Source organism: Anarhichas minor, unplaced genomic scaffold, assembly GCF_050575085.1.
Source record: "Anarhichas minor isolate MPS153535 unplaced genomic scaffold, ASM5057508v1 ptg000026l, whole genome shotgun sequence".
Lineage (NCBI taxonomy): Eukaryota > Metazoa > Chordata > Actinopteri > Perciformes > Anarhichadidae > Anarhichas > Anarhichas minor.
Window position 1 is genome coordinate 7,728,517 of NW_027466472.1, and position 25,239 is coordinate 7,753,755.

The 25,239-nt window shown below is 41.1% G+C and overlaps 1 protein-coding gene across 1 annotated transcript in view; it reads left to right on the top strand.

The window, feature by feature from the left end:
- The window catches only part of gria4a (glutamate receptor, ionotropic, AMPA 4a), a gene marked incomplete at its 5' end in the record, with an annotated part of 105,760 nt that extends 81,583 nt beyond the window's left edge, over nt 1-24,177 (top strand). The window contains 5 exons of the mRNA XM_076100563.1: nt 3,828-4,026; nt 8,546-8,793; nt 11,934-12,048; nt 15,363-15,500; nt 20,530-24,177. Coding sequence (XP_075956678.1) covers nt 3,828-4,026; nt 8,546-8,793; nt 11,934-12,048; nt 15,363-15,500; nt 20,530-20,694 — 865 coding nt within the window. The remainder of the gene's footprint in view (nt 1-3,827; nt 4,027-8,545; nt 8,794-11,933; nt 12,049-15,362; nt 15,501-20,529) is intronic.
- Between the last annotated feature and the right edge of the window lie 1,062 nt (nt 24,178-25,239).

The window sequence follows — 25,239 nt, forward strand, 5'->3', positions numbered from 1 at the left end:
ATGCGCACTCTATCCAGTCTCATTTAATTCCAGCCTCCAGAAGGTAAACTTCGCTCCAAGGCCAAACACTGGTGAATACCTCCTTCACTCTTTTTGCATTCACACACACAAATAAATCAAGTACAACACATTTAGAAAGAAACATGCTGTCAATCATTTTGTCCTCGACCAATTTATTTTTCTCTTCTCCGTAGGATGGTTGTCTTTCATTCCCACGTGGATAAAGAACCATTTCAGATGTTCTGTCTTATATTACAAACTCATAGCCACACACAAAATGGCCTTACCCTAATGATTTGATGTGGCAACTCAACAGTACAATTTATTTGATCAGCATCAGAAACCTTACTGAACTTGAGTAGTCAAGATAGAAATAGGGTGTCAAATCGAGGGTGATTCATTTCTGTTCACTGTAGTTGAATGTTATCTTGTCGCTACCCTAAATAAATTAGATTCAAAGATGCACTGTATGCATTCAGGGTAATTTGTGGACCCTGAGAAATCAATATGTCAAGCAAATAGCTACGTACTGTACAGTAAGATAAGCAGTTTGGTGTTCAATTTGGGATGACAACGCTAATGTAAGAAAGGAGTACCCCAATCAGCCGATGAACAACAGCGTTGACATGCACTTATTCCCAGGTTTCAGCTGAAGTCTGATTTGTTTAACATGTCTGCATAACGTGGTTTGGGTTACCAGAATACTCTTTTTATTTAAAGCACCGGCCAAAGAAATTGAAAAGATGGTCCCTAAACACTCCACTCATTACCCAATAGGTATCGAACGATTATCGGCTGCAATATTCATCACTTTACGATTAACGGAATCGTATATTTTTATAAAACAAGTAGATTTAAAAGTACGCTCTGAGGCACCTCGCCTCTCCGTTTGAAGTCACCGCTCTCTGGTGTCGCTCAATGTCCCGCCCACTGCACTGACTGGTTACGTGTTACGAGTAATAGCCTATCAACACTGAAGGATAGTGTGCCTCTGACGGGAAAAGTCAACTTGCGCATTCGCAGATTAGAGCTGCTCCGGTGGACGAGCACAGCTCTCTGTCAAATGTGAGGCAACAGATATTGCTGAAGTTGCAAAAAAATATCACAGTCATCTATGCTGAAGTTGCACAAATACCCAGTTGTCCGGCCATGGCCTTCACAGCAAAATAAAAAAAAGAAGAAAAGCAATTACTGGATAGATGCTCTAAAGAAAATGTCTAAGAGTGCAGTACCCTCAACCACCACCAGGGAAGGCAGTCTGCAATACATGCAAAGAATGTGTCCGCCTGGGATAATCTTGAAAAGTTCTCTTTTCCAGAATTGAATTAAACGTACATGCTTAAATGCATTTCAGCAGTTTTGTGTTATTCTAACTTTTTGCCACAAGGATTTTCATTTTTATGCCAGTATATCCCTTTCAAATATTGGTAATCAGTCTCCTTGATTGCTAATAATCGGTTACAATATTGGCCCAGAAAAAAACATAACAGTCGACCCCTATTGCCCAATGCTCCCGTAGTTTTTCTTAATGGGTCAAACACATAGGATAAATTCTGCTCAAGTGATTAATAACTTAAAGCCCAACTGAATTGAAATAGCTTCTTTTTTTATTGCTACAGCATATCTGCCCTGTAAATCACTTGTCCTGTGTTCTCCAAACATGAACCACATCATGTTCTGCTCCTTAGCGTGTTGAACAAGTGACCAGACAAAGGAAAAAGTGTGCTACTAAGGTTTTGCAGTTTGCAGGCTAGTTAGCTTTTTAATACTAGAAAACTACAAAAAGGAATGAAATGGCATTTCAGTTGGACTTTAAATGGATTCCTTGCATTTTATAGTCAGTTAAAGTGACACTACCAACATCTAATGTACAAAATAAATCAATTAATGTTCCTGTTCTTGAACTCGACAGGTTCGTGAGATAAAAGCACTATGATTCACCACATTTTGGTGCTCACAATGATGCAGAGCGGAGAAGTGCACTGCCCTTGAACCTTCTCTCCATCTCTTTATCTCTGTCTTCCTATTCCTTCCTTCACTGTGGCCTGCTTTTATCCTCCACCCTTCCCTTTGAATGTCCACTTAAATCACACAGTGATCATCAGGTCAGATTAAAAATGCTGTCACAGCCCGTTTACTAGCTAACCAATCAAATCACACGCTCATGTTGGGCATCGTCCATTGCCTGAGTCTCATTTTCAGTGCAAAACTATCGCTGTCTTTCCATCATGAAGTCTTATTAATGTTCCCGCTGTCATCTAATACGTATAAAATTAAACAGCTCTTTCTGAGGAGAATCCATACCGTGTATGCCAGGTTCATTAATTCAGGTAAACAGATCAATGCCTCAAGGACACATGCTATCAATCTATATTTGCACGTGTGTGTGTGTGTGTGTGTGTGTATGAGGATTAAGAGGTGTGCTGGCTTCCGAAAAGCAGCAGAATGTCGAGTTGCTCCAAAAGGTGACATCTTATGCTGAGTCAGTCATCAATGCACCTCTCAGCTCTCTCACTCCTCTGTTCTCTTTACAACCCAACCCTAAAACTATCTTCTATATCACGGCTTTCACATCAGGGTGGTATTACCTGTCTGAGAAATGTCTGGCCTTATTTTCTGACTGCGTGTAAAAGGAGCTATGAATGTCACCCAAATTTAGTTAAAGTCGCTATAATCAATATTTTTTTATATTAACAATGGCTCAAATGATTATGTGCGTGAAAGGGGTCACTCGTGGAGAGGCACCAGCAGATAATTAGCACTCATATCTGCTATTTACCTCAGCTCTGAATTAAAAAATGAATTAAAGTAAATGAAATACATCAGTCAATTTAACTTGACATTTTAAATATCTGTCATCTGAATATAAAAACATAAACTTTTATAAGAGTGGAAGTTAGGTGATTCAAAGAGACATATTTTCAAATCACTGATTTACTGAGGAGTGCAAATAACATCAATGTATTCATATTCACTCTGAATGTTTTCTTGAGCTACACACAGACTTGAAAGGGAAATGGTACAAAACATTTAGCTCTGTGAGTGTGATGGCTCTCCAACATTTCATACTGAAGCAAAACTGAGGAAACTGTAAAAAAATGTATTTCGCCAGTACCGTCTCCTTTTTCTTGCTGACTCTTTCTAAAGGGCGGATATTTTATGTCGCTGCGTGTACCCATTAGAACTTCAAGGTCTTTTGTTGACTACAGCGCTTAAAAGAAAACATACCATCTCCCATCTCTCTCTCTCTCGCTCTCTCCTTTTCTCTAATATGCTCACTCTTGCCTGCTCTCTTCCATTTTACTCAGTAAAAAACTAGTTTGTACAAACAAAATGAATTGCCACTTACTTTGATGCTTCAGCTCACAATTGGTAGATAAAGAGAGTAAACATGGAGAAAGAGAAAAGAGAATGAGGTTGAGAGAGATGTCGGAGTCTCCAGATTACAATCTGTTTCATGTAGCCTTTGTTATTGTTAGTGCTGAATTGGTTCGAGGCCTGAAAGACAACTACTTTGGCGCAACTGTCATTTTTACAGTTATGCATACAGTGGTGCCGAAAATGCTTTGTAATACTTATGGCATGTTGTGTGGCATATCTCTGACTCAGGAACTAACCTTGATTATGTTTCCTTCCTCTTTCTGTTCACTTCATCCCTTTATCCTTCACCTTTCTCTTGTCCTTCATCATCCTCTACTCGTCCTGTTCATTTCTCATCTCCAAATCCTTTTCGTTCCTTCCTCATTCTTAACCTTTTGCATCTTTTTGTCCCTCTTTCCCTCTTCCTTGCTTTCTCCGGACCTCTCCAACGTCTGTTTTCCACCCAGGTCTTTGTCTGGACGAATTGTTGGAGGTGTGTGGTGGTTCTTCACCCTTATCATCATCTCCTCCTACACAGCCAACCTGGCTGCTTTCCTCACTGTGGAGAGGATGGTCTCACCCATAGAGAGCGCAGAGGACTTGGCCAAACAGACGGAGATAGCCTACGGGACACTGGACTCAGGCTCTACTAAGGAGTTCTTCAAGGTAAGGACTCCACACGCTCTGCTCATTTGATTGAATCCTTCAGACTTGTGTTGGTCATGTATGTATACGCAAGGAATTTGACACCGTCTTTTACGTTTAACTAAGTTAGGTCAAGTTAATTTGCTACTGAGCTGAATAGCCAAAAGCCAAAAGGTCTCAATGCTGATACTGCTATCAATCCCAACCAGTACTGCACAGCTGCTTTTAAACATACAGAACTCTATTTGAAATTCTAGTCAAAATTTTAAGTTCCAGATTCTTCGCCAGAAACAGTTTAAAAAAACTTACGTAGAGAAGAAGAAGATAAGCTAGCAAACATGTCAACAATGCAGGTTCCATAATATTTTGAAAATATATATTTTTTGCAAATGTTTTTGAAGAATGAAAAGTATGCAACTTGTCTGTTAGCTCTCATAGATACACACAATGTGTTTTGGTGTGAAACATTGATTGTAAACATAACGTTGTGTGTTTGTAAGAAATCTCCTCTGGGCCCTTTTAAGAAATAGATGTCAATGTTCTTACATATTGCTTGTGGTCTTTATTTCGTTCTAAACGGCCGTTGTGTAAATGTGATGGAGCACAATATGTCCCTCGGAGGTGGAAAAATGCCATTCTACTTATGCTTTGCAGCATTCATCACCTCCATTCAATCCATATTGCATTATTGTTCACTTATTGTACAGCATAAGAAAAGGGGAGTAAACAAGGTGGAAGGGGAAAAGTCCAGTGTCAGTCGAGAAGGTTGGATCATGTACAAACAAACAACACAATCTTAAAGTTCTCCTGAAATACAATGGCAGTCAGTAAGAGGAAGCAAATGTGAGGGAGGTGTTTCATTTATTGAAGCCAGACAAAAGCCAAGCAGCAGAAATCAGCTCTGACTGTAGGTGGGACGAGGACAAGTGACGAATGACAGTTTAAACCAATTTACAAAAGTCCAGGTGGGTGGAATGTAATGAATGGATGACTTTTTCCTGATCTTGAATTAAGAGCCTTACATTTTGGGAGTGACGCTAAGCTGAAATGGTTGACTTGATGGCTTTATCCAAGTTCACACCAAGGTTTTGGGGGAGTGCTCGAAGAAAAAGGACCAGCGTGGGATCTTATTCCTTTTGATTAAAATTCAAACGTCATTGAAATAGAACAATGTTTGTTTATCACACCCCTGTTGCTTTGAGTCACTTCCCAACTCTGTCAAATAAAGCAATGATCTTACTAGCAATTATAAGTGAAGTAGAGATGGACAAAAGAGGTGGACAGAGCTGGAACAGAATAGACTAAAGGGAGCAGGAAATTATAGCAGAGTGGAGTGAAGTGGCCCAGAGGAGACCTGTAGTGGCTTCACCCATTAACCTATTCACCCATGTGGATTGCAATTACATAAGTACTCATACACATAAAAACACACAGCACAATGCTGATGAAGACAAATATGTTTTTTCCGCAGACATGGGCAAAGACACAATCGTCACCACATGTGTACAAATACGAATCTGCGAAGTCATGCTCTGTTGAGAATTGTTTGTGTGCTCATGCATTGTGTACGAGTATATATACCAATTTACAGTTATGCTTTGCAGATATGTGTGCACTAGTGTGTGTATTTGAGTGTGGGGAGGAGGGGGAGGTTTAGCAGACAGTTTGTGCTTCTGTGAGCGGCTCTGGCATCATCAACATAACGAGCGGGCTGAAATCTGTGGAGGGTGAAAAAGCAATTTACTCTCCCACAGCTGAGGGGGATTCGCCACCACCATTAATTATCTGTGTCTGTGTGTGCGTGAGTATATTTGTGTGTGTACGTACGCATGCCTATATGCATATTCGGCCACATAGTATGTATGCGTGTATATGTGCAGGTGAGTGTGTGCGTCACTTCTCCCACAGAGCAGACTTGTGTGTGCTAAATGTATATTTAAAAGTGTTCGCCATGGTGTGGATGCCTGAAGGTGACTTGCAGCATCCATTTCCTCCTTCGCCCTCGCTCATTGTTAAAGAATCTGGAAAGAGTCACACCGCCGCATTGTCACACATCCATCCCTCCAAGGCCAGGCGCTGCTTTATATGTGCACAGTCATCATCATCATCAATGTCTCTCCCTCACTCATTCTCACTCTCTCTGACTCACACACACACACACACACACACACACACACACACACACACACACACACACACACACACACACAGTCAGATACAAATACACACAGTGCACAACACACATTAGTGCATACACATTTTGCTGTGGCCAGACAGAGAAAACGGGGGATAGAAAAATAAGAGACAGACGGATGGACGGATCAAACTTGAGGAATAAGGAAGATAGAAAGGGCTGGAGGTGTAAAAATAAGGGGATGCTGAGAAGGTTTTTTTAATCGATGATGGTAAACAGAGTGAGAAATGATAAGAGAAAGAATAGAGAGAGAAAGAGAGAAAAGTTAGAATGGAGAGAAGAGGGACCTGCTGGTCCTCATAGATATGAGTGACATTATAATGGAATAGTTGTCCGTCACGCACTTGTAACACACTTACACAGGCGTACACACCATCCCCCGGGCTCTGGTTTCCATGGCTGAGTCCGTGGCTTGTCGCTTGCAGAGCGACAGAATAACGCTTAATCACCAGGAGAGAAAGAGAAGAAAGAAGCAGGATGCTTGTGGAGGATGACAGTTTGACTCCTCGGCTTGTTATTTTCCCTCTTGAGTGAACATGTGAACACATAAATTCCCACGTACACATATAGACTGGTGCACAGAACTGCACACTCACACGTACACACACACACATATATATATGGTATGCACACAATACAATCTATTGCATCATACCGGACCAATGTCCTCTGACAGTAGTCCTCTGAATTCATAACGGCACAACCAGATCAGTATGCCACTAATCCAGTCATAAACTCATTTAAAGTAAGACTGATGCTTGACTTGCCAATGGAGATGCAGTGTTACATTTCAAATGTGGTTCTAAATGTCATTATGTGCCAGAGGATCAAAATGGAAGATGGAAGACAGAGCCCTCCATCAGAAGTGTAATTGTATTCAAGAACTGTAAGAGGGAAAATCAGCCTCAGCTGTTTGCTCCACATCATAAGACACTGGAGCAATAAATTAAATGCAGTAAAAGCATATAGACTAATAATACACTTTGTACGAGCTCAATCTCAGAAGTATGCTGTTTAGATTGTCGAAGCATAAAAAAGCACTTGTCCCTAATACATGAACACAACTGAATGGTATTGTGTTCAGTAGCATTGTAGTACTACTCAGATTCATCCTTTTTGTCTCAGTAAGCATGGCATGTGAGAGAAACATCTGACACTTTGGGCATCAGTTTGGTGTGAATGGACACCCATAGGTGGACACAGAGCACGGACATGTCAACAATAAGACGGCATTCTTAAATGGTAAGGCTGACGTTGTTCACTATTTTTCTGAGGGACCACGAATCCTTTGAGAAGCCAACAAGGTGTTAGTTTGTTTCTCAGTACTTTTAAATGTTCCCTACCCTGTTTGTGTGTCTCTCAAATCCAAGCCCATTCATCCCTGTTGAAGACACAAAGCCTTTAAAACAGGCCATATCAAAGGGCTAAATAATCTACTCATACTGCTGGGCACTGTAGTTTTTAGCAAACAGTTACTAATCAGAGGTAAATTGTTAATTTGTCTGGGACTATTTTCAGTGGTGGATTAATACACATTTGGCTATTGAGTATTTACAGCTACAGCGCCGTGTATAAGATTGACTCAAAATAAACTACAGTTACCGTGTTCATGGTGATGAAGGAACATGACACCCATTGACACTGATGTGTTTTTCTAGTTTTTGGACAACAATTGAACTCTATGGCACGGAGATATAAGCTTCTTGGCTACACAGGCAAAACCTGTTTGTAGGATTACTTCAACATTCAGTGATGTTCTCATTTTGTCAAACTGAATCCTGTTACACAGGATCACTTGAAGACAGAGTCTTGGTGATATCTTCTAATACTGTGCATATATCATCAAGTACGATCCTTGCAGTGAACACAACATGCTGTCAGGCGAATAGAGCGCACTGCCTTCTGCAGTCACTTCACACGGCACATGTTCACAACCTTAGCAATAACTTTACTTTAACTTAACTTTTTACTTATAGGCTGTCTGGTCAATGACAACAGTTGGAGTTAGATTCATGGGAAGTGAGATGGTTGGGTTAGTTTGAAAATATCAGGGTCTGAGCCAATCAGAGGCAGAGTAGGGGCATTTAGTCTCTTAGTCGGTTTCAAGTCAAATCATTCAGATACAGAGAGACAGTGGGTTTTTCAGGAAATTATTACCAAGGTCTGGACCATATGGCCATGAGCGGTATGGCCGAGATGGACTCTCTTCCCTTGGCAGTCTTCTCCTCACTGGACTATGAAAACTATCATCTGTGAGACAATCTGGCCTCGTATGTTAGCGAAAAGATGCCCACTCATTCCTAATTAACATCTGCTCTCTCCTCTTCCCCCTCCTCCACACCACAGAGATCCAAAATAGCCGTATACGAGAAGATGTGGTCGTATATGAAGTCTGCCGAACCGACCGTCTTCACCAAAACCACAATGGAGGGCGTGGCGAGGGTCCGCAAATCCAAGGGGAAATACGCTTTCCTCTTGGAGTCCACCATGAACGAGTACACGGAGCAGCGCAAGCCTTGTGACACCATGAAAGTCGGGGGGAACCTGGACTCCAAAGGATATGGAATTGCTACGCCGAAAGGCTCACAGTTAAGGTGGGTGGAATAGTGTAACAATAGGAGACAGTAACAAAGCTGATACTGTCCTATTGCTGCGATATTCCACCTACCCTGCTGTGCCTTTTACACTTCACCTAGATTAACCTGTCACTGCTGTCAGGTGAAAATCGCCCTCAACAAATGAAGAATTGAGTTACAGTTGACCAGTATTTGGATATTGATTGTTTCTCACGAGTACTAAATTCCCTGTAACGATTTTGGCACCAGTCCGATTTATGTATTCCTTATCATTATAAACTCCAAAAGCAAAGAAGCAGTTATAGATTCTCACCCAGCAGCAGCGATATAAATATGATAAAGTATGTTAAATATGCAGATTACGTGTTTCATCCTCTCCTGTTTGTTTAATTCCCTGATTTTTTGACATCTTCTTACATTTTTTTTTCCATTCGTCCGTGCTTGTCCTCACTTTTTTTCTGCTACCTCTCTGTTCATTTAGGGCCTTTTAGCTCCATTTCTGTGTCCTCTGTCACTGTCATTCATCCATCCCTGTATGGTCACATCCCATCTTTCTTTCCTGTTTTAACCACTCTGTTCCTCCACAGGGCCACCTTACAGGTAACTTTGTCCATTTGTCTGCCGTCTCATCCATTCGTTCCTTTCATCCTCAGTGATGGTAGTCATGATGGTGATGATAATGATGATGGTGATGATGATTATGATTATTATAGGAGAGATTTATTCACTCAAAATGACTGCAAGGAGGGGCAGAACCTCAGACTGCTGCCGCTACATCCAAAGCCTTGAGGGGGAATTTATAGAAGAACAGGAGACAAAAAGTGAAAAACAGGAAGTAGAGGGGCCTGGCCAATGGGGGGACTAGAAACTAAACATAATACAGGATCCCACATCAAAAATACTGAGTCACAAATGAGAGAAAAGAAAATAGTTCTTCAATTTTACACAAACTAAATAAAGAACATATTAATGGTAATTGGACAACACCAAAATAAACCCAGATCAGAAAGTAATCAGTAGTTTATTTTTTAAAAAGAGACCATAAGCTGGAGGAAATGATGAGAAAGTGACTGAGTTTAAGTTCTAAAGTTGGTCCTTTTGTTTAGATTTTCCCTCAGCAGACACTTGTTTATCCAGGCTTGTTAACTTGAGCCTACAGTAACAGTCCCAGTAGGTTTAACTGAGGTATTCTATCAGTGCAAATAATTCATTTTTCAGGTGACTGTGACAGCAGTATAGTGACACTTTGTCTTTACGATGTTACAAGTGACTGCCCAGGGAAAATAATTGACTAAATTCAACAAAGCCGGACCACTTGCTCTCTCTTCTCTACCTCCATCTCTCTCTGTCAGCATTTCAGATTTGCCTTATGAAAGGCAAATCACAAACAGCACATCAGCCTCACATCCTGTCCTGTAACTTTCCCCTGTGTGCGGTGCAAACAAGTTCCACTAAACCCCAGTCACTGTAGTTTATTCCTTGTTATTTACACAAAGGTTTTTTCCGTTTATGAGGGAAAAGTGACAGACAGCGGGTGGATAGGTCCCTTTTTTTAAGCCCCCATCAGAACACATTTCTGGGACTATCCACGGTTGTCTCTGGCTTCTCTCAATCAGCGGAAACCTGATCTAACAGGTGCACACGAGGCAGGAAAGTGTGCATGTCAGGTGAGCCTGCCTCTCCTCTCGGTGCACTAATCACAGCGTTAATTTGACTTGATGATGTTGATGAGGAGATTGAATACTCTGATGATTGAAATGGATGTTAGGACTGTATGTTTTTCTGAAGTATAGCTGCTTTTGATATGATTGTTATGTCACTGAAAAAAGATATGTTTGAAATGTTTTCATCCATACCTCTTACGTTAATGAGATCAGTCATGGTTTGTAGATTAGATCGCCCCAGAGAACACTCTCTCTTTCTGAATCTCTTAAATATCTTTACTAAGAGAGCTGAACCCATAGAAGGCCGGTGTTTTACTCTTACTTTCCTAATTTGTCCTGAGCTGACAACCTTTCAGTCACAAGCCAGCTCCTACCTGCAGTCTACTAACACACTCTGTGATGAGATAGGACTTCCAGATAGACGTGTACAGACAAAGCGGCAGGCTAACAAACAAGCAGACAGCGACTGCAGTGACCTTTGTTGTATAGATTTTCACGGCTGATTACAGCATCGCACAAACAAAAGAGTGGACAACAGAGGGTGGTAGCAAGAGGAACAAAGTATTTTAAGGGTAGCTGTTAAAAACAAAGATGTAGCGAAGCAGGAGAGACGGGCCAAAATGTATTTACAAAGGGCATGCAGGGAATAAGCTGACAAAATCATTCAGCCCCTGCAGCCATGTTTTATAAACACTTTTCTGGACATCGCAGTAAGGGAGCAGGCACGTATTGAGGCAATGGAGAGACATTTGCAGAAATAGTGAATTGGTAAGAGTTGGAGCAAATTAAACATTCTGGTTCTTTATATCTCATAAGACTGCTGTTGGGTTGTCTGTCTTATCAAAGGCGGTGCATTAATATAAAGAGCTTACACGGATACATGTGCACACACATGAAAAAGCATGAAATGCAATATCAGGAATGCATGAAATTCCGGATATTTATCTCTGTGTCCCCTGATTTTGTTTGGAGGTCAATCCCTTCAGGGGTGCTGTATGAAACTGGAGTCACGCACACACACACACACACACACACACACAAACATACAAAACCACAGATTGAGAGTAGCAGTAAGGCAGGAGAGCATCAGGAGGGGACAAGAGCACCATCAGCAGGCTGCAGAGAGCTGGTTAACGCACTTAATATTACAATCTCACAGTCACTGCGGAACATCCTGTGTTAGTGCAGCATCCTGTACAAGAGAGCCAATAATGACATGAAAGCTCAAACAAAACCGTTTTAGGAAGTATCTTAATTAGACAGAGTCAAAGAGAAAGACGTTGCCTGGGGTGCATCCTTCCCCACTAACCCACCTTTGTCCCCTGAACCCCTCTAATTCCCCCCCCCCCCCACACCCCCCACCCCACTCTGCTCCCTCTCCTTCTATTTTCCCTCCCTTTTTTCCTCCTGGCTGTGATCCACGTCCATCTTGTCTGTCTGTCCCTCCAACCTCTGACCAAACTATCTTATCTGTCCCTCCTTTTTTACTTAAAGAAATGCGGTCAACCTGGCCGTGCTAAAGCTCAACGAGCAGGGCCTGTTGGACAAATTGAAAAACAAGTGGTGGTATGACAAAGGAGAATGTGGCAGCGGGGGAGGGGATTCCAAGGTTAGCCCTCTCTGTCTGACCACACCACCACTAGGGGGACAGGGGCCGCTCGCCGGCTAGCTGGCGGCAGCCCCCGTTCCGAGAGTGTAATGCATGCATCTGCCCTGGCAAGAGTCAAGCAGCAAAGAGGGAGGGCAAAAGTGACACCCTAAAATCTCCCTGGGACACCCTGCAGCTTCAAAAATAGGCACAATGTTGCATCTCCTGTCAGTGAAGTGTGCCTTTTTATACAAAAGGTTCAGACGCAGTGACAAAGGTACAACACTTGAGCTTGTTGCGACAGAGAAAAAGAAAAACCCTAAAAAAAGAATGAAAGCATTCGAGTGAACCAACATTCTTTTTTAAAAGATCAATGTAATATAATTGCGTGTTGAATCATCAAAAATGTGTTAATTTTAAGTAACATGCAGGGAAATTTGTCCCATTTGCCAGTGAGTGCGTGCCAAGTTAAATCAAGCACACGTCATGATAATAACCATTTTCAAATGTGTTTGGCACCGATCTGGTAATGCCCCTCTGAAAGGACAGAGTGTGAAGGTGGAGAGATAAAGACAATTACTATCAAGACAGGAATATTCGCACTCCAGTGGCAGCTCTGGGGAGAGGAGAGAGAAGAAGGAGACTTGAGCGAGAATCAAATTGCAAGAAGGACAGAGAGAGGCTGAGAAGATACATGGCAGATAAAACAGGTTTTAAAACATCTAATGGGAAAACGAGACCTAAGAGAGAGTAGCTCTTTTGAGCTCAGGTTGACTTGAGGCAGAGGGGAGGATGAATAATTGATAGCAGCAGAATGCAATCAAAGGATAAAGTTTCAGTGCCAATTCATTTTGTAGATGTTGAGATTTTTATATTGGATAAGTTTAAACTTTGACCTGCTGGTGGCACTAAATGACAAAATCAGATGACTACTAAAGTCACTACTGAAGTGCCCTCTGTTCAAAATTCCATGCCAATCGATCTATAAATTGTAAAGATATTTCAGTCTGGAACAAAGTTGTGCACCGAATGACAGACAGACAGACAGACTGAACCACCTGACAGTTGCCTTTCAGTGAAAATATGTGCTCGGGATGCAAAGTGCCATATGAGTGCAACAAGAAAAGATTATATCTGTAACAAGATCGGAGTTTCCTCTCGCCTCATCTGTAGAGTTTATGAAATCAGCTACACATTCAAACCTGCCTCGATGGAGCTCTCTCTCTCTCCCAGTTGTAGCACAGTGCTAGCCTGATGCCAATAGCCCTGACTTAACAGTACTTGCCTCTGGCTTAGTGTAGGATCAGCTGGGGCAGCATGGGTGTGTTACCTGAAGTGACAAAGGTGGGTCCCACTCATATGTCTGTAGCTCGCCTTAGCTCCTCGCTCCCCCCAGCCCCTCCTCAACGAGCATACACACATGTACTCAGTGGGATCCATCCTAGGTCACTTGATGTGAACAAGTACTTTTCTGTGTAACTGAGCTGTGCAATGCAAATGTGAAATATCCTAATAACATAAAATAACATGACCTATGATGTTATTTATGTTATTTTTACACGTGAAGAACCCCGGTAAACCTTGCAGTTTTGAAACTGAGCGAAGCAGGAGTCTTAGACAAACTGAAAAACAAATGGTGGTATGACAAGGGAGAGTGTGGACCCAAGGACTCTGGAAGTAAGGTCAGTCTCACGCTGCTGCGGCCCTCAGAACGCTAGCCTGAAACTCTCATCCTGAATACGCTCCAGATTACTGCAACTACTGTTTTAGTAATAGTCAATATTTTCAGTTAGCCTGAAATATATCTTAAATGTGCTCCACAGTAGACTTAACTGTCCATTTAGTGATTCCCTGCAACATTTTCCTATACCTCTACTTTAATGCTGAACCACATTTACCTAAATATGCATCAGAATAACTCAAATTTTGTGTTCAGTTTCTGTAGCAATCTGTGGCAGTCCCATCTTCATTACAGTTAGCATTAGCAATGCAATGTCAATTTTGATTATGATCAGCCAATTTTCACTTTCATGTTTTTTTTAAATCTCACACACTAGTGCATTTTTCCAGATGAGAATGTTAGTTAGATTATGAATTTGTATTAGTAGATACATTAGATTACTTTTCGCATTAACAACTTAGCAACTATTGGCTTTTGCCTCAATGTTTAAGCTTTAATCAGGAAATCTATTTGTTTCTTGGAGTAACGTCTGGTCATGCTTCATTTTACAGGTCCATATTTTTTAGATAAAATCTGGTATAAAGACTTCAGTGCGCAGCAGTTCACTTCATATGGATTTTGTTAACAGACAAGCATTCAATTGTATTATCAATTTAACATAGTATATATTAATACTGAATTAATAAAGAAATGGGTTTAAGTGGAGCAGTTGTTTCCTCTGGAAATCAACAACTGCATATATGCTCAACACAACCTACTTAACTTTAAGTAAATTCACCACCAAACACCATTTTTTAGAGTATTTAGACCCAAATGATGTAGTTTGTTCAAGAGGATTCCTACAAAATGAGTAGAAAAGTATGGACCTGTAACATATAGTGTTGCTCCCTATAGAGTATGAGCTGCTCTACTGTAGATGTTTAGACTATTGGAGCATTTAAATTCTATTAAAACTGCAGTGAAAATCATCAGCGCTCAGATTAAAGCCTGCTCTTCTTGACCTGATTTAAATGTTTATTCAAGCTGTTTTGATATCTGATGTTACTATGCTACAGTTGTAGACATATTCTGTAGTTATAATGACTGTTACAGATGTGTAGTATGTAGTATGTTGTGGTGATAGTCGTAATAATTGTAGAAAAGTTGAATGTAGTTGTATGATAACTCATAATTAAGTGATAACAAATGTAATTTCAGTGGCATACAATAGTACATTTGCAAAAGTATAACACTAAACATTGCTTTTTTTCTGTGACAATCTCCATTTCTGTGTCTAACCAACTGTATCTACTGTTTCTCTCTGCTTTTTCCCCACCTCTTTTCCCATACGCTCGCCCCCTATTCACTTCCCTCTCCTGCTTTCTTACTTCCATTATTATCCTCTTCTCCCATCTCTCAAATTTTCCTTACACCTCTTGTCCCTTTTGCCTATCTCCTCTCCTTAATCACATATTGTCTTTTTCACACACCTACCTAAACATCCTCCATCATCGTCCCACTCTGCTCCTTCGCTCCCTTTTGTTTTTCATTTTTCACCCTTTTTCCCTTATTTTTTTCCTTTAACTCCATCCCTCTTCTGCCTCCTTTACCTCAACCCTTCCTTTTCCCCGTCACACCACTCTTCCCCAAACCTCATCCCACTGCCTCTCTCCAGGACAAGTCATCCCAGGCTCTCAGCCTGTCCAACGTGGCGGGGGTCTTCTACATCCTTGTGGGCGGCCTGGGCCTGGCCATGCTGGTGGCCCTGGTCGAGTTCTGCTACAAGTCACGGGCCGAAGCCAAGCGCATGAAGGTGGACCTTAGCCCCCCCCACTGCCCCAGCCCCTCCCCCAGCACCCAGAATCTAGCCACTTATAGGGAGGGGTACAACGTGTACGGCTCCGAGGGGGTCAAGATATAGGGGTAGGATTTAGAGGCTCCCATATAGGTGGGGTTATGGTGGTGTTGATCATGGTGGTGGTGCTGTAGATTATTGTATTGTCAATGTAGAGGCTGACGCAGCAGCCCCACGCAACCATGTTGTTGTTCATGTGGTGATGAGGATGTGGTCAAGCATTGTGGAACCAATGTAGCTTTTTATGTTTCGTGAAAGTTTTTGGCTGTTTTGTTTCTTTATTGACCTAATATTTCTTAGATTTTTGGGTTTAAATTTGATTTGTTACATTTTTTCAATTTTTCATTCTACAGCATTTCACCCCTGGCTAGATTGGGGTTAGATTTGTGTGACTACAGATTTGGTTCCATCGTCTTTGGCTGCAGATGATGATGATGATGACATTGATGCTCTTGGCTCATGACATGATTAGGCACCTGCATTGTAATTTTAGCTAATAGTTAACAAAATAATGACAGCGAAGGGATGCACAACTCCATCCTCAGGGACTAGAGCTGTGCTAAGTACATTTTTGAATACTGTATAGCGCTGCAACTAACAATTATTTTCTTCATCGATTAATCTACCAAATAATATCCCAATTAAGTATTAATTAATTAATGAACAGTTATATTCATTGTACTATCACATAAGTCAAGAAAAGCAGGAAATCCTCTCAAAAGAAGATGAAACTACAGCAATTAAAATCTTAAACTATTTTAAGTTTGTAGCAATAGTCTACATTGACACTTCACTACCCTGAGAGCACTGTTACTGTGGTGTTCCTCATTAAATTTAGTTTTAAATTACAAATTAATTAGCTAACGTGTTGGCGTCAACTATCACTAATTTGGGTCTGAATAAAACTTTTTCAGCCGTAATGTGATAGATATTTCAGGACTTCAACAACACCATTAAGTTGTTTTTATGTCAGTGGATGTCTGCCGTAATTTTGGTAACGAGATTAGTAGGACCCCTGTAATGTCAGAAAGACATTTGGGCATGAGCTTGCGTGAAAAACCTTGTTTGTAAAGAGCCTTTTAAAGCCAGTTGACACTGAGGCAATTCAAACCAATTTAGGATAAGACTGCACTTTTGACAGCTTGAGCAAAGTTTCAAACATTCCCTTTAAATACTGATCTAATCGTGTCCATTCAGGTAACATGTATAATCAGGTAAATCTTTGTTATTATGGTAACAAATGAAATCCTCAGCAGCAGTTTTTTAATTGGTTTTCATTTTTGTCCATAGATGATAGTCAACCTGCAGCCATCATTTGATTTAGTGGTATTACATTCTTTAAATTCTAAATCCCTGAATCCTATCTAATATACTAATTAGAAACCAATCCCTTATGGGGAAACTATTTGCTAATCCAGACTTCTAGGAGCTCATTAAAATAGAAGCAGTGGTTTTATTTTGATTACCGGCGATGGACTCACAGATCTATCAGACCATGACTAGAAATATCAAGTGTATACATGGGAATCTAGTTTACAAACAGCAAAACAAGGTGCAAGGTCCATCAGTGCACAATTGCCACAGTTTAATCTTACTGAACTGACGTTTCCCTAGTTCTGGTGGCTAGTAGTCGGCAGTGTGTCCCACTGCACCTTTAATGCGTGGTCCATAAACTGGAGTTGTGCAGCCCTGTCGTAGATGGTTCAAACAGAGACTCTGACTTATTCCAGCCCTGACAACCTCCAAACAGCCCAGTTACTTAGTGTTAATGCAGAGGAATAATTGATGAAGCAAACACTTCATATAGACCGGCTACTCAGTTGTAAAAACATGACTCATGTTTATTGATGTAGGAGAGGCATTAACTGAAACAATAGGAAATACTGGACCTCAATTTTAACGATCTGCTTAGCAAACCTTAAGAGGCATTATAAGGTCATATTTTATTGTCATCTTGAGCAGATCAATACCCATTTAACGGAAATAATGACAGCTAAATGTGGTACACTAAATATTGGTTATTATCTGTCTAAAGGTAGCCATGCCAAGTTCAAATGAAGTATGAGGTTTACCACAGATAAACCATCTTGAGAGTGGACTGTTTAGGACTAAATATATGAAGGTTCGTTAAATATTTTCTTAGATGCTCCTTTAGACTAGTCCATTACATGTTTTCTCTTTGGTTTTTAATTGAGCACTACATCAGCATGGCAACACTGATTAAAAGAAGAGGAGGGCAAACGTTTGTCTCTGTTTCTGGCAATGTATTACCAAACACAGTTGGCTGTCTTCAGCTGCAGAGTTAACTGCACTGTTCTGTCCTCTAACTTCCGTTATAGCAGACACATTTCAAGAAGCGTCCCAATCAGAGCTCAAGCAACACCCATTTTACTCATTACATGTTCTCAAAAAATGCAGATATATATATATATATATATAAGATATAAGATATGACAGTGAAACATCACAGAGTAGCCTGTCTGTGTGAAGTGTCACCCTACTCTGAGCAGTATAGTCAGTCACTCCCTCTCTATGAATCTGAAACCTTAAAGGAAAAATCACTCCTTCATGTTTTCCTTTTGTCTTTTTCCAAAGTCCTCACCTTCTAAATCCTTTGAAAATCCTCACCCGAATTTTTCAGTTTACAGAAACCCAGAAATGCATGGTCACCTTTGAAATGCAGATGTCTACAACCCAAATCCACTCGTCTATGTACATGTTTGTTGAGTGTGCCTGCGTTTGCATTTACTTTTGCCTTTTGTTAAACTACTGTAACATTTGCACTGTGACATTTGAATGTGTAGTTGGTGGTGCACTCACACATACAGTCACAGGCAGTTATATCTGTAGTTCAGTTTGTTTGAACAGAGAGAATTGTCGTTCAAACTTTGATTAACAACAACTAAGTGCACCCAGAACATCTGAAAATGCTATTTCAAGCAGCTGATGGTGAATTCTGATCAGAAACACTGAGAGGAATAGTTCACCCAAAATAAATATAAATTGTATATAGCACTCACCTTTATGGTCCCAGAAATGTTTTTTCTTTAAAATTGTGCATTTGTGCACAAAGAATTCCTTCGCGGGAAATGCTTTGTTTAGCAAATTTTGCAAAAATAGTGATGTTTGGATTTCCACAAGCCCACGAATACTTTGATAATGCTGCACAGGAATTTTCAGAAAGTATTTCGGACGTTTTATGACCTATAATTTTTCGGGCACTCCGCTCTCTGTAACGTCATTCGATGGAGACTTTCTCTGTGAGCATAGAGAGCCGAGGGAGGTGAATATTATGTACAATTTATATTGTTTGTGGGTGAACTATTCCATAGAAATGTTCTGTAAGTCTCTAGTAAATGAGTTTCTTACTTCTTAACCAGGCAGTAATCGTAAAATGTGACATTTGAAAAGCTGGAACCACCAACTGCTTGGCAGTTTTTGCTTTAAAAATAACTTTACTAATTAATCGACTATCGGAACTGTTGGCAATTCATTTGACACGGACTAATCGATTATTTGATTGTTTCCGCATTAGTAAGCTTATAATGTGAGTCTTACAGCAACAAAAATAGACTGGAATGCAAATAGCAAAACTTCCACAGTTCTGTTTTGACTATGCGTGTGATTGCACCCTCACACCTTTCTGTTTGTGTACTTGTGTGTTAAGTGGGTATACTGTACAGACACATGCATGTAAGCGTTCTTTGTGCATGTGTTTTTATAGAAATTTCTGTCTTTATGAAAGTTTGTTCCTGCAGAGTTAATGAACTCACTCCACCCTCTACTGGACTTGAATGGTTATACTCTCCTCCAATCACAAACACAAGTTTGCCAACTGAAAATTTGCACAAGTGTAGCTGGCCAATCAGGACGTGCCTACTCAAAAACGTGCGTACCCACAGTATATAAGGCAGCCCACGTTGCCGCTTGACATCAGAAAACTGATTTGCCCACTGCCTGTATGCCTTTTGTCTTCCACCCCATGTGAGGGACAGGAAGGCAAAGTTACTGCTTTGCCAAGTACGTGCGTTGCCATGTTATGTTGAATGCATGGCCCCCATCAGACACACCGAACAGCTGTTTATGTGCTTCAGGAATGGTGTGGCCAGTAAAGCCCTAGCCAAGAAAGGTCTTGCAGGATAAGCTTTGTAAGTGCATCTCCCAAGCCTATAGTCAGGCAGGAAGAGATCCTCCCACTGTGGCCCGCACACACTCTACACGCAGTGTTGGCAGTCTTGTTCGGTGTGGTGAGTGTTGAGAACATATGTACAACAGAGTCGTGGATAACGCCTTGCCCGCTCATACGATTCTATCCCTTGGAGATGTCGGGCTCCTTTTCAGGGTCTGTCCTTGTTGAAACGACACAGGACCGGTGAAAAGGGTGACTGTTTGTCGGTTGTGTTGCACCTGACCCACCTCTGGGCATCATACACCTACATGTCCCAGTGCTCTTTGATGGTAATCCAGGTAATGTGGTGTGCAGGGTGTCTAGTGTTTTTGTTTTTGACCCCTGCAGGATCCAATGGCTCTACCCAGTTCAGCTACATAGTATCTGGGTTTGCTTGGGCTCCCTACTCATACTTCTCCACTGTGGCAGACAAGGTTACAAAGAAGTCGGTGGGCTGCGGAGACTAACCTATAGTCGGTCAGGATCAGTGTAGTACACTGCTCACTGAAGAGGGTGTAGGATGTTGAGCAGCCTTGTACTGTATAGGGTGGGGTTCACACGTATTTGGGTAGGCAAGTCCTGATTAGCCGGCTAAGCTTATGCTAATTTTTTCTGAGCTAACACGGCTCGTGATTGGAGGAGAGTATTACCTATAGAGTCCAGACGAGGGTACAGCCTGTGTTCATAGAACGAGTGTTACAACAATACCGTAATCTTTGCATATGACAATGACATGATTTTTGTTCCAAACTAAATCTCCACTCTGCCATCTCTATTCCCTTCTCCGTCCACGCCTCCACCTCTGCTCTCCTCATGTAGCTGTCTTTTTCTGAAGCCATGCGGAACAAGGCCCGTCTGTCCATCACAGGAAGTGTGGGGGAGAATGGCCGTGTCCTGACGCCGGACTGCCCCAAAGCCGTGCATTCTGGCCACGCCTCCCTCCGACACCCTGGCCTTGCAGTGGTCTCCTCCGGACTGCCCTGAAAACCAAAAACACCTTCCGTGCCTTAACGACACTCAAACATACAGACTCCGACAAGGACACACACAAACCCACTTGCACACACTTACCATTTTCATGCATAACACACACACACATATATAATTACAGATACTCAAATACAAATACTCACATTGTTACACACTTGAGTACACAAACACACACTGCGCCTCATCATTTCACTTTCCTGCTGCCATTGACTTATTTTACAAGAGATAAGTGAAAAACAACTATGGAGTGAACAGTGGAGAAAAGAACAAAGGACAACTCTGACTGTCACACTTGCCTGCAGCATTCATTTTATTGTTTTTTTGGGAGGACACCATCCTGATATCGAGAAACCGACAGGAGAGCCAGCACAGACTTGCGTGAAATGAACTATGAGCTGTGAACATGACCGCAAAACTGATCATGATGATGATTGTGATAAAGATGATAAAAAAAAAGAAAAAAGAAAGACAACCAAACAACTCTGTTCCTGCTCTGTCTTCGTTGGACAGTGTTGGCCAACGCGCCGCACTCCTTGACAACGCCTTACTAAGACTACAAACATTGTTTTCATCATCATCATCATCATGGTCATTGTCATCTTAACTTGCCTGCAGAGAGTGCCAGGTATTATCACCCTTAGAAGACCAGAAAACTGTAAGCTTGAACGTTCGGACTGTGCAAATTCGCTACTTTGCCATGAACTGTTCAAATTGAATGAAATGCTTTCTTACTTCGCATATAGAATGATTTCTCGCTCCCAAAACCAGCGAGAAAATCAGCCGATATATAGAACAGAAGTAACCTCGAAACACACACGTGTGACTGATCTCGGCCACAGAATTCACAGGGGTTTGTAAAAGAAAAAAATAAACAGTAGTAATTAACTAAGTCCTTCATCAACAGCATCGTCATGACAGTAGAAATCCTAGATAGCAAATTGATGATTACTTTTTGCCGAGCGGCATAGGCGAAGTTTAAACTGTATATTCAGTGATGGAAAGAAAAAATTAAAGACGTGGGCAGATCTCAAATGATTACCTAACAAAGTGCTTCTCAACCTGAATGCTATGGACCTTGGTGAAGAAAGGAATGGTGGAGGAAATGGGAATGAATGTGATGTCTACAACCTTTTAATTGTGGAAACTAATTTCTGCCTCCGTGTCCTCTTGGATATTAAACCCAAATGGCCGAGCAACAGAAAAGGCGAATCAAAGATCATCATTCTTTGAACGTTTCCCAGCAGTGGGGTTATTAGAGTATAAACCATTTGTTTCAAGGGGTGTAATAAGGTTGAGAACCACTAGTCTATGGTGGTTGCGCTTCATTTGACTTGAACTATAGGTATAATTTTCAATTTCTCTAAAGGTAATGACTCTAATGGGCAGTTTGGTTGTCATTTGAGATCCTCAGTCTTTTTCAGTCGCCGGGGAAAGGTACCATATCAGAAAGCTTGCTTTTTAAAACTGTTGTAAATAACTGCGTAGCAAAACAGAACTCACCTGTCTTTTTTAATTATCTTAGATAACAATTCATTGCAATAATGAATATAAAAGAAAATGCCACTACTTGTAATTAAGATCAAATCTTTTTTTATAAATCTACATATTATATATAATACAAAATAAATATATATCTATACGTCTATAGAGAGCTATAGAAAACATTGATCACAGATTGTCAGAGGCCATGGCATACATTCTGTTATATGGCTGTTTTTTTGATAACTTGAGAATATTAATATGCCACAGTCTTTGTGTGTCCTGCTCAACACTGAATGTCCATCTGGCAGTCACACGGACACATACGTAGAAACGCACGTACACACATTGTTGCATACACAGGGTCAGCTCAGATCACTCCAGCACCGTGAGAGGTTCGGGACATTTTATTTTTGCCTGTCTGTCTGTTTCACCAGTAGTTATTCACTGATTTTCATTGTCTAACAGTGTTTTTACCCCCAAAAGCTTCTGTTGGTGAGCCCCTGAGACAGCATGTCGGTGCCAGTATTCAGCACTGGAACTTTTAGGCAGGCCTCTAGAGAGGACGGGCTACTGCGATTACCAAGATGTAGGGAAACAATGCTGTCTGACATTTGGCGAGTGTAGCATTTGTGTTGCATTTTATATCGCCTCAGTGCTTTTTTGTTATTTGTCTTCTCAACGGATATAAGTCAGCTTCAGATTGAAATCCAACACTTATACAAACTGAGCAGGGTTGGCACATTTTGAGGACATGCTTGGATCCATCATGCTTGGCAAGAGCACTCAATCCTACAAAATGTTTAAAATCTGTTATATAGCATATGGCAGCCTGTTGGTGCATCCACCAACTGCCAGCCTAAGGGAGGGGGAAATATACATTGCTTTAATATCTGAGGATCAATTAGGAAAAGAAAAAATATATCTTTAATCATACATCAGTGCAGTTTTACTTTTGTAATGCAACTTAGCCTGGTGGTGATGCCTACATTGAGATTGTTTCATAATACAGCTATACTGTGTGTAGGACTGAAATATTGTGTTTTCTGCCCTGCTCACCTCTCCTTTACTTCCTTGTCCTCTTTGTTTTTTTCTACTATTTGTCCAGTGTCCTGCCTCCCATCAAATCATCCTCGTTCCTTCCCTTGTTTTGTCTTTCCCGTACCCTCTCTGGGCTTTTATCTCACACACTGTCCCATTGTAAGACAGAACTCTCTGTACAAAGTGCATCTCAGCAATGACAAATTACTTTATTTTCTGCCCTGACTCACTGCAAAATATTGGGATAGAGAACTCAAGACACCAACTGACAATCTGAGTTTCTTTTCCGGCTCTTTGTTCTGAACATTGCATACCTTCTACGTCGTAACCTCTAACATCTAACAATAAATAAAAAAAACATTGAAAAACGTCCAACTTCTTTGTTAAACTCACACACATACCTCATCACGCATCAGTATGCATGTATTCAAGTCAAACTCAACAATCAAAAGCATAAATGGAAATGAATACCTTAAAGCCACAGGTATCTCAAACAACAACCCTCTTTATGGCTCATAAGAATAAGGTAGACGGTTTCCATTCACCTCCTCTCAGTCCTGGGGATCAGTTCAGCAGCACTGCAGGAATCCAACATGAGAGAAATACTGAAAATCGTTTCTACAGTGGATACATTTGTGAAGAGACGGTTAACACTGATCTAGCTCTCACCACACCAGGTGGATAAACCCTACATGATACTGTTGTGTTTATTTTTTTGCCACCTCCAGCACATGCGTAGACAGCAAAAGCAGACTGCTTGGCTGTCAACATTCTGGCTTTAACATTTTTTTATTTCTTCCTTTGTTTTATGTCTTACCATTTGGTTTCTTTTTCTAGTAAAACATCAATGCTGAACCTGCTCTCCATGCGTGGTTATTTATCCCCTGATCCTCTTCCTGTTTACGACAACCGGCCTGTGGGCCTCATTTACATCTGAATCATACCGTAGAGGTAATCTCACTCAGCATTTTGGATCGACGTCTTTTCTTTAACTTAGAACTGGTAATAAGACTGGATTAGAAGATATCAAGTTAAGTAATTCATAATGCATACGTATTATCACAGCTACATTTATTAAAGAAAGAAATGACAGCTGATGGAAATGTGGGTGTTACTCAGCTCTGTTACAGACTAATTTAGTCATCTGTTGTACGATCTTGTTGGTCAAAAGGTGTTGAACAAATAATGTTTTTGACCGGATGATGGCGCTAGATAATGAATCAGAGGATCATCCAAAGGGATGTACAAACATGAATGTGTGCACCAAATATCATGGCACGTTGTCCAATAGTTGTCAAGACATTTCATTCGAAACCACAAACGTCATCCTGAGGCTGACACTAGAGGAAAGGTCAAGGGATCACCAAAGACAGCGGCATTTGTCATCTGGGGACGATGGATGTCAGTCCAAAATGATGTGCCAATCCATTTTATAGCTGTTCAGGTATTTCCATCTGGACCAAAGTGGTGGACTGAAAATTTGTCATAAGCTTGAACATTTCCGTTGTAGTTGTGTCCATCGGTGTCTCGACAATTACAAGACAGCTATAGTGGCGGATTTAACCTTCAAATCAGAGCTCTGATCAATTACTCAGTGGCTTTGAAATATCCTCGAGAAACAGCTGAAATGTTGAGCCTCACCGGAGTTTTAATGTGTATCTCTTCTGTTTATTTGAAGCCTCACTGTGTACAGTCTCTGCTGTTGTAGACCAGCTGTTACGGGGTTAAATTCTCTGCTGCGATTTGGTCATCTGGGCTCATTTTTTCAATCCGTGGGGACCCAACACTTCTAATGCAGAGCCATCACTGACAAGTATTTCCCATTATTTCCCATCTCTTTCACACACAGAGACACGCGCATGTACACACACACACACACACACACACACATACATACTCACACACCATGCTGGGTTATTACTGACAAGTATTTCCCATTTACCCAAAGATGAAGCAAAATAACAATTTTGAGGTGGTTCCGCCAACCTTTTAACCTTGCACCCTCACGTGCGAATGCAC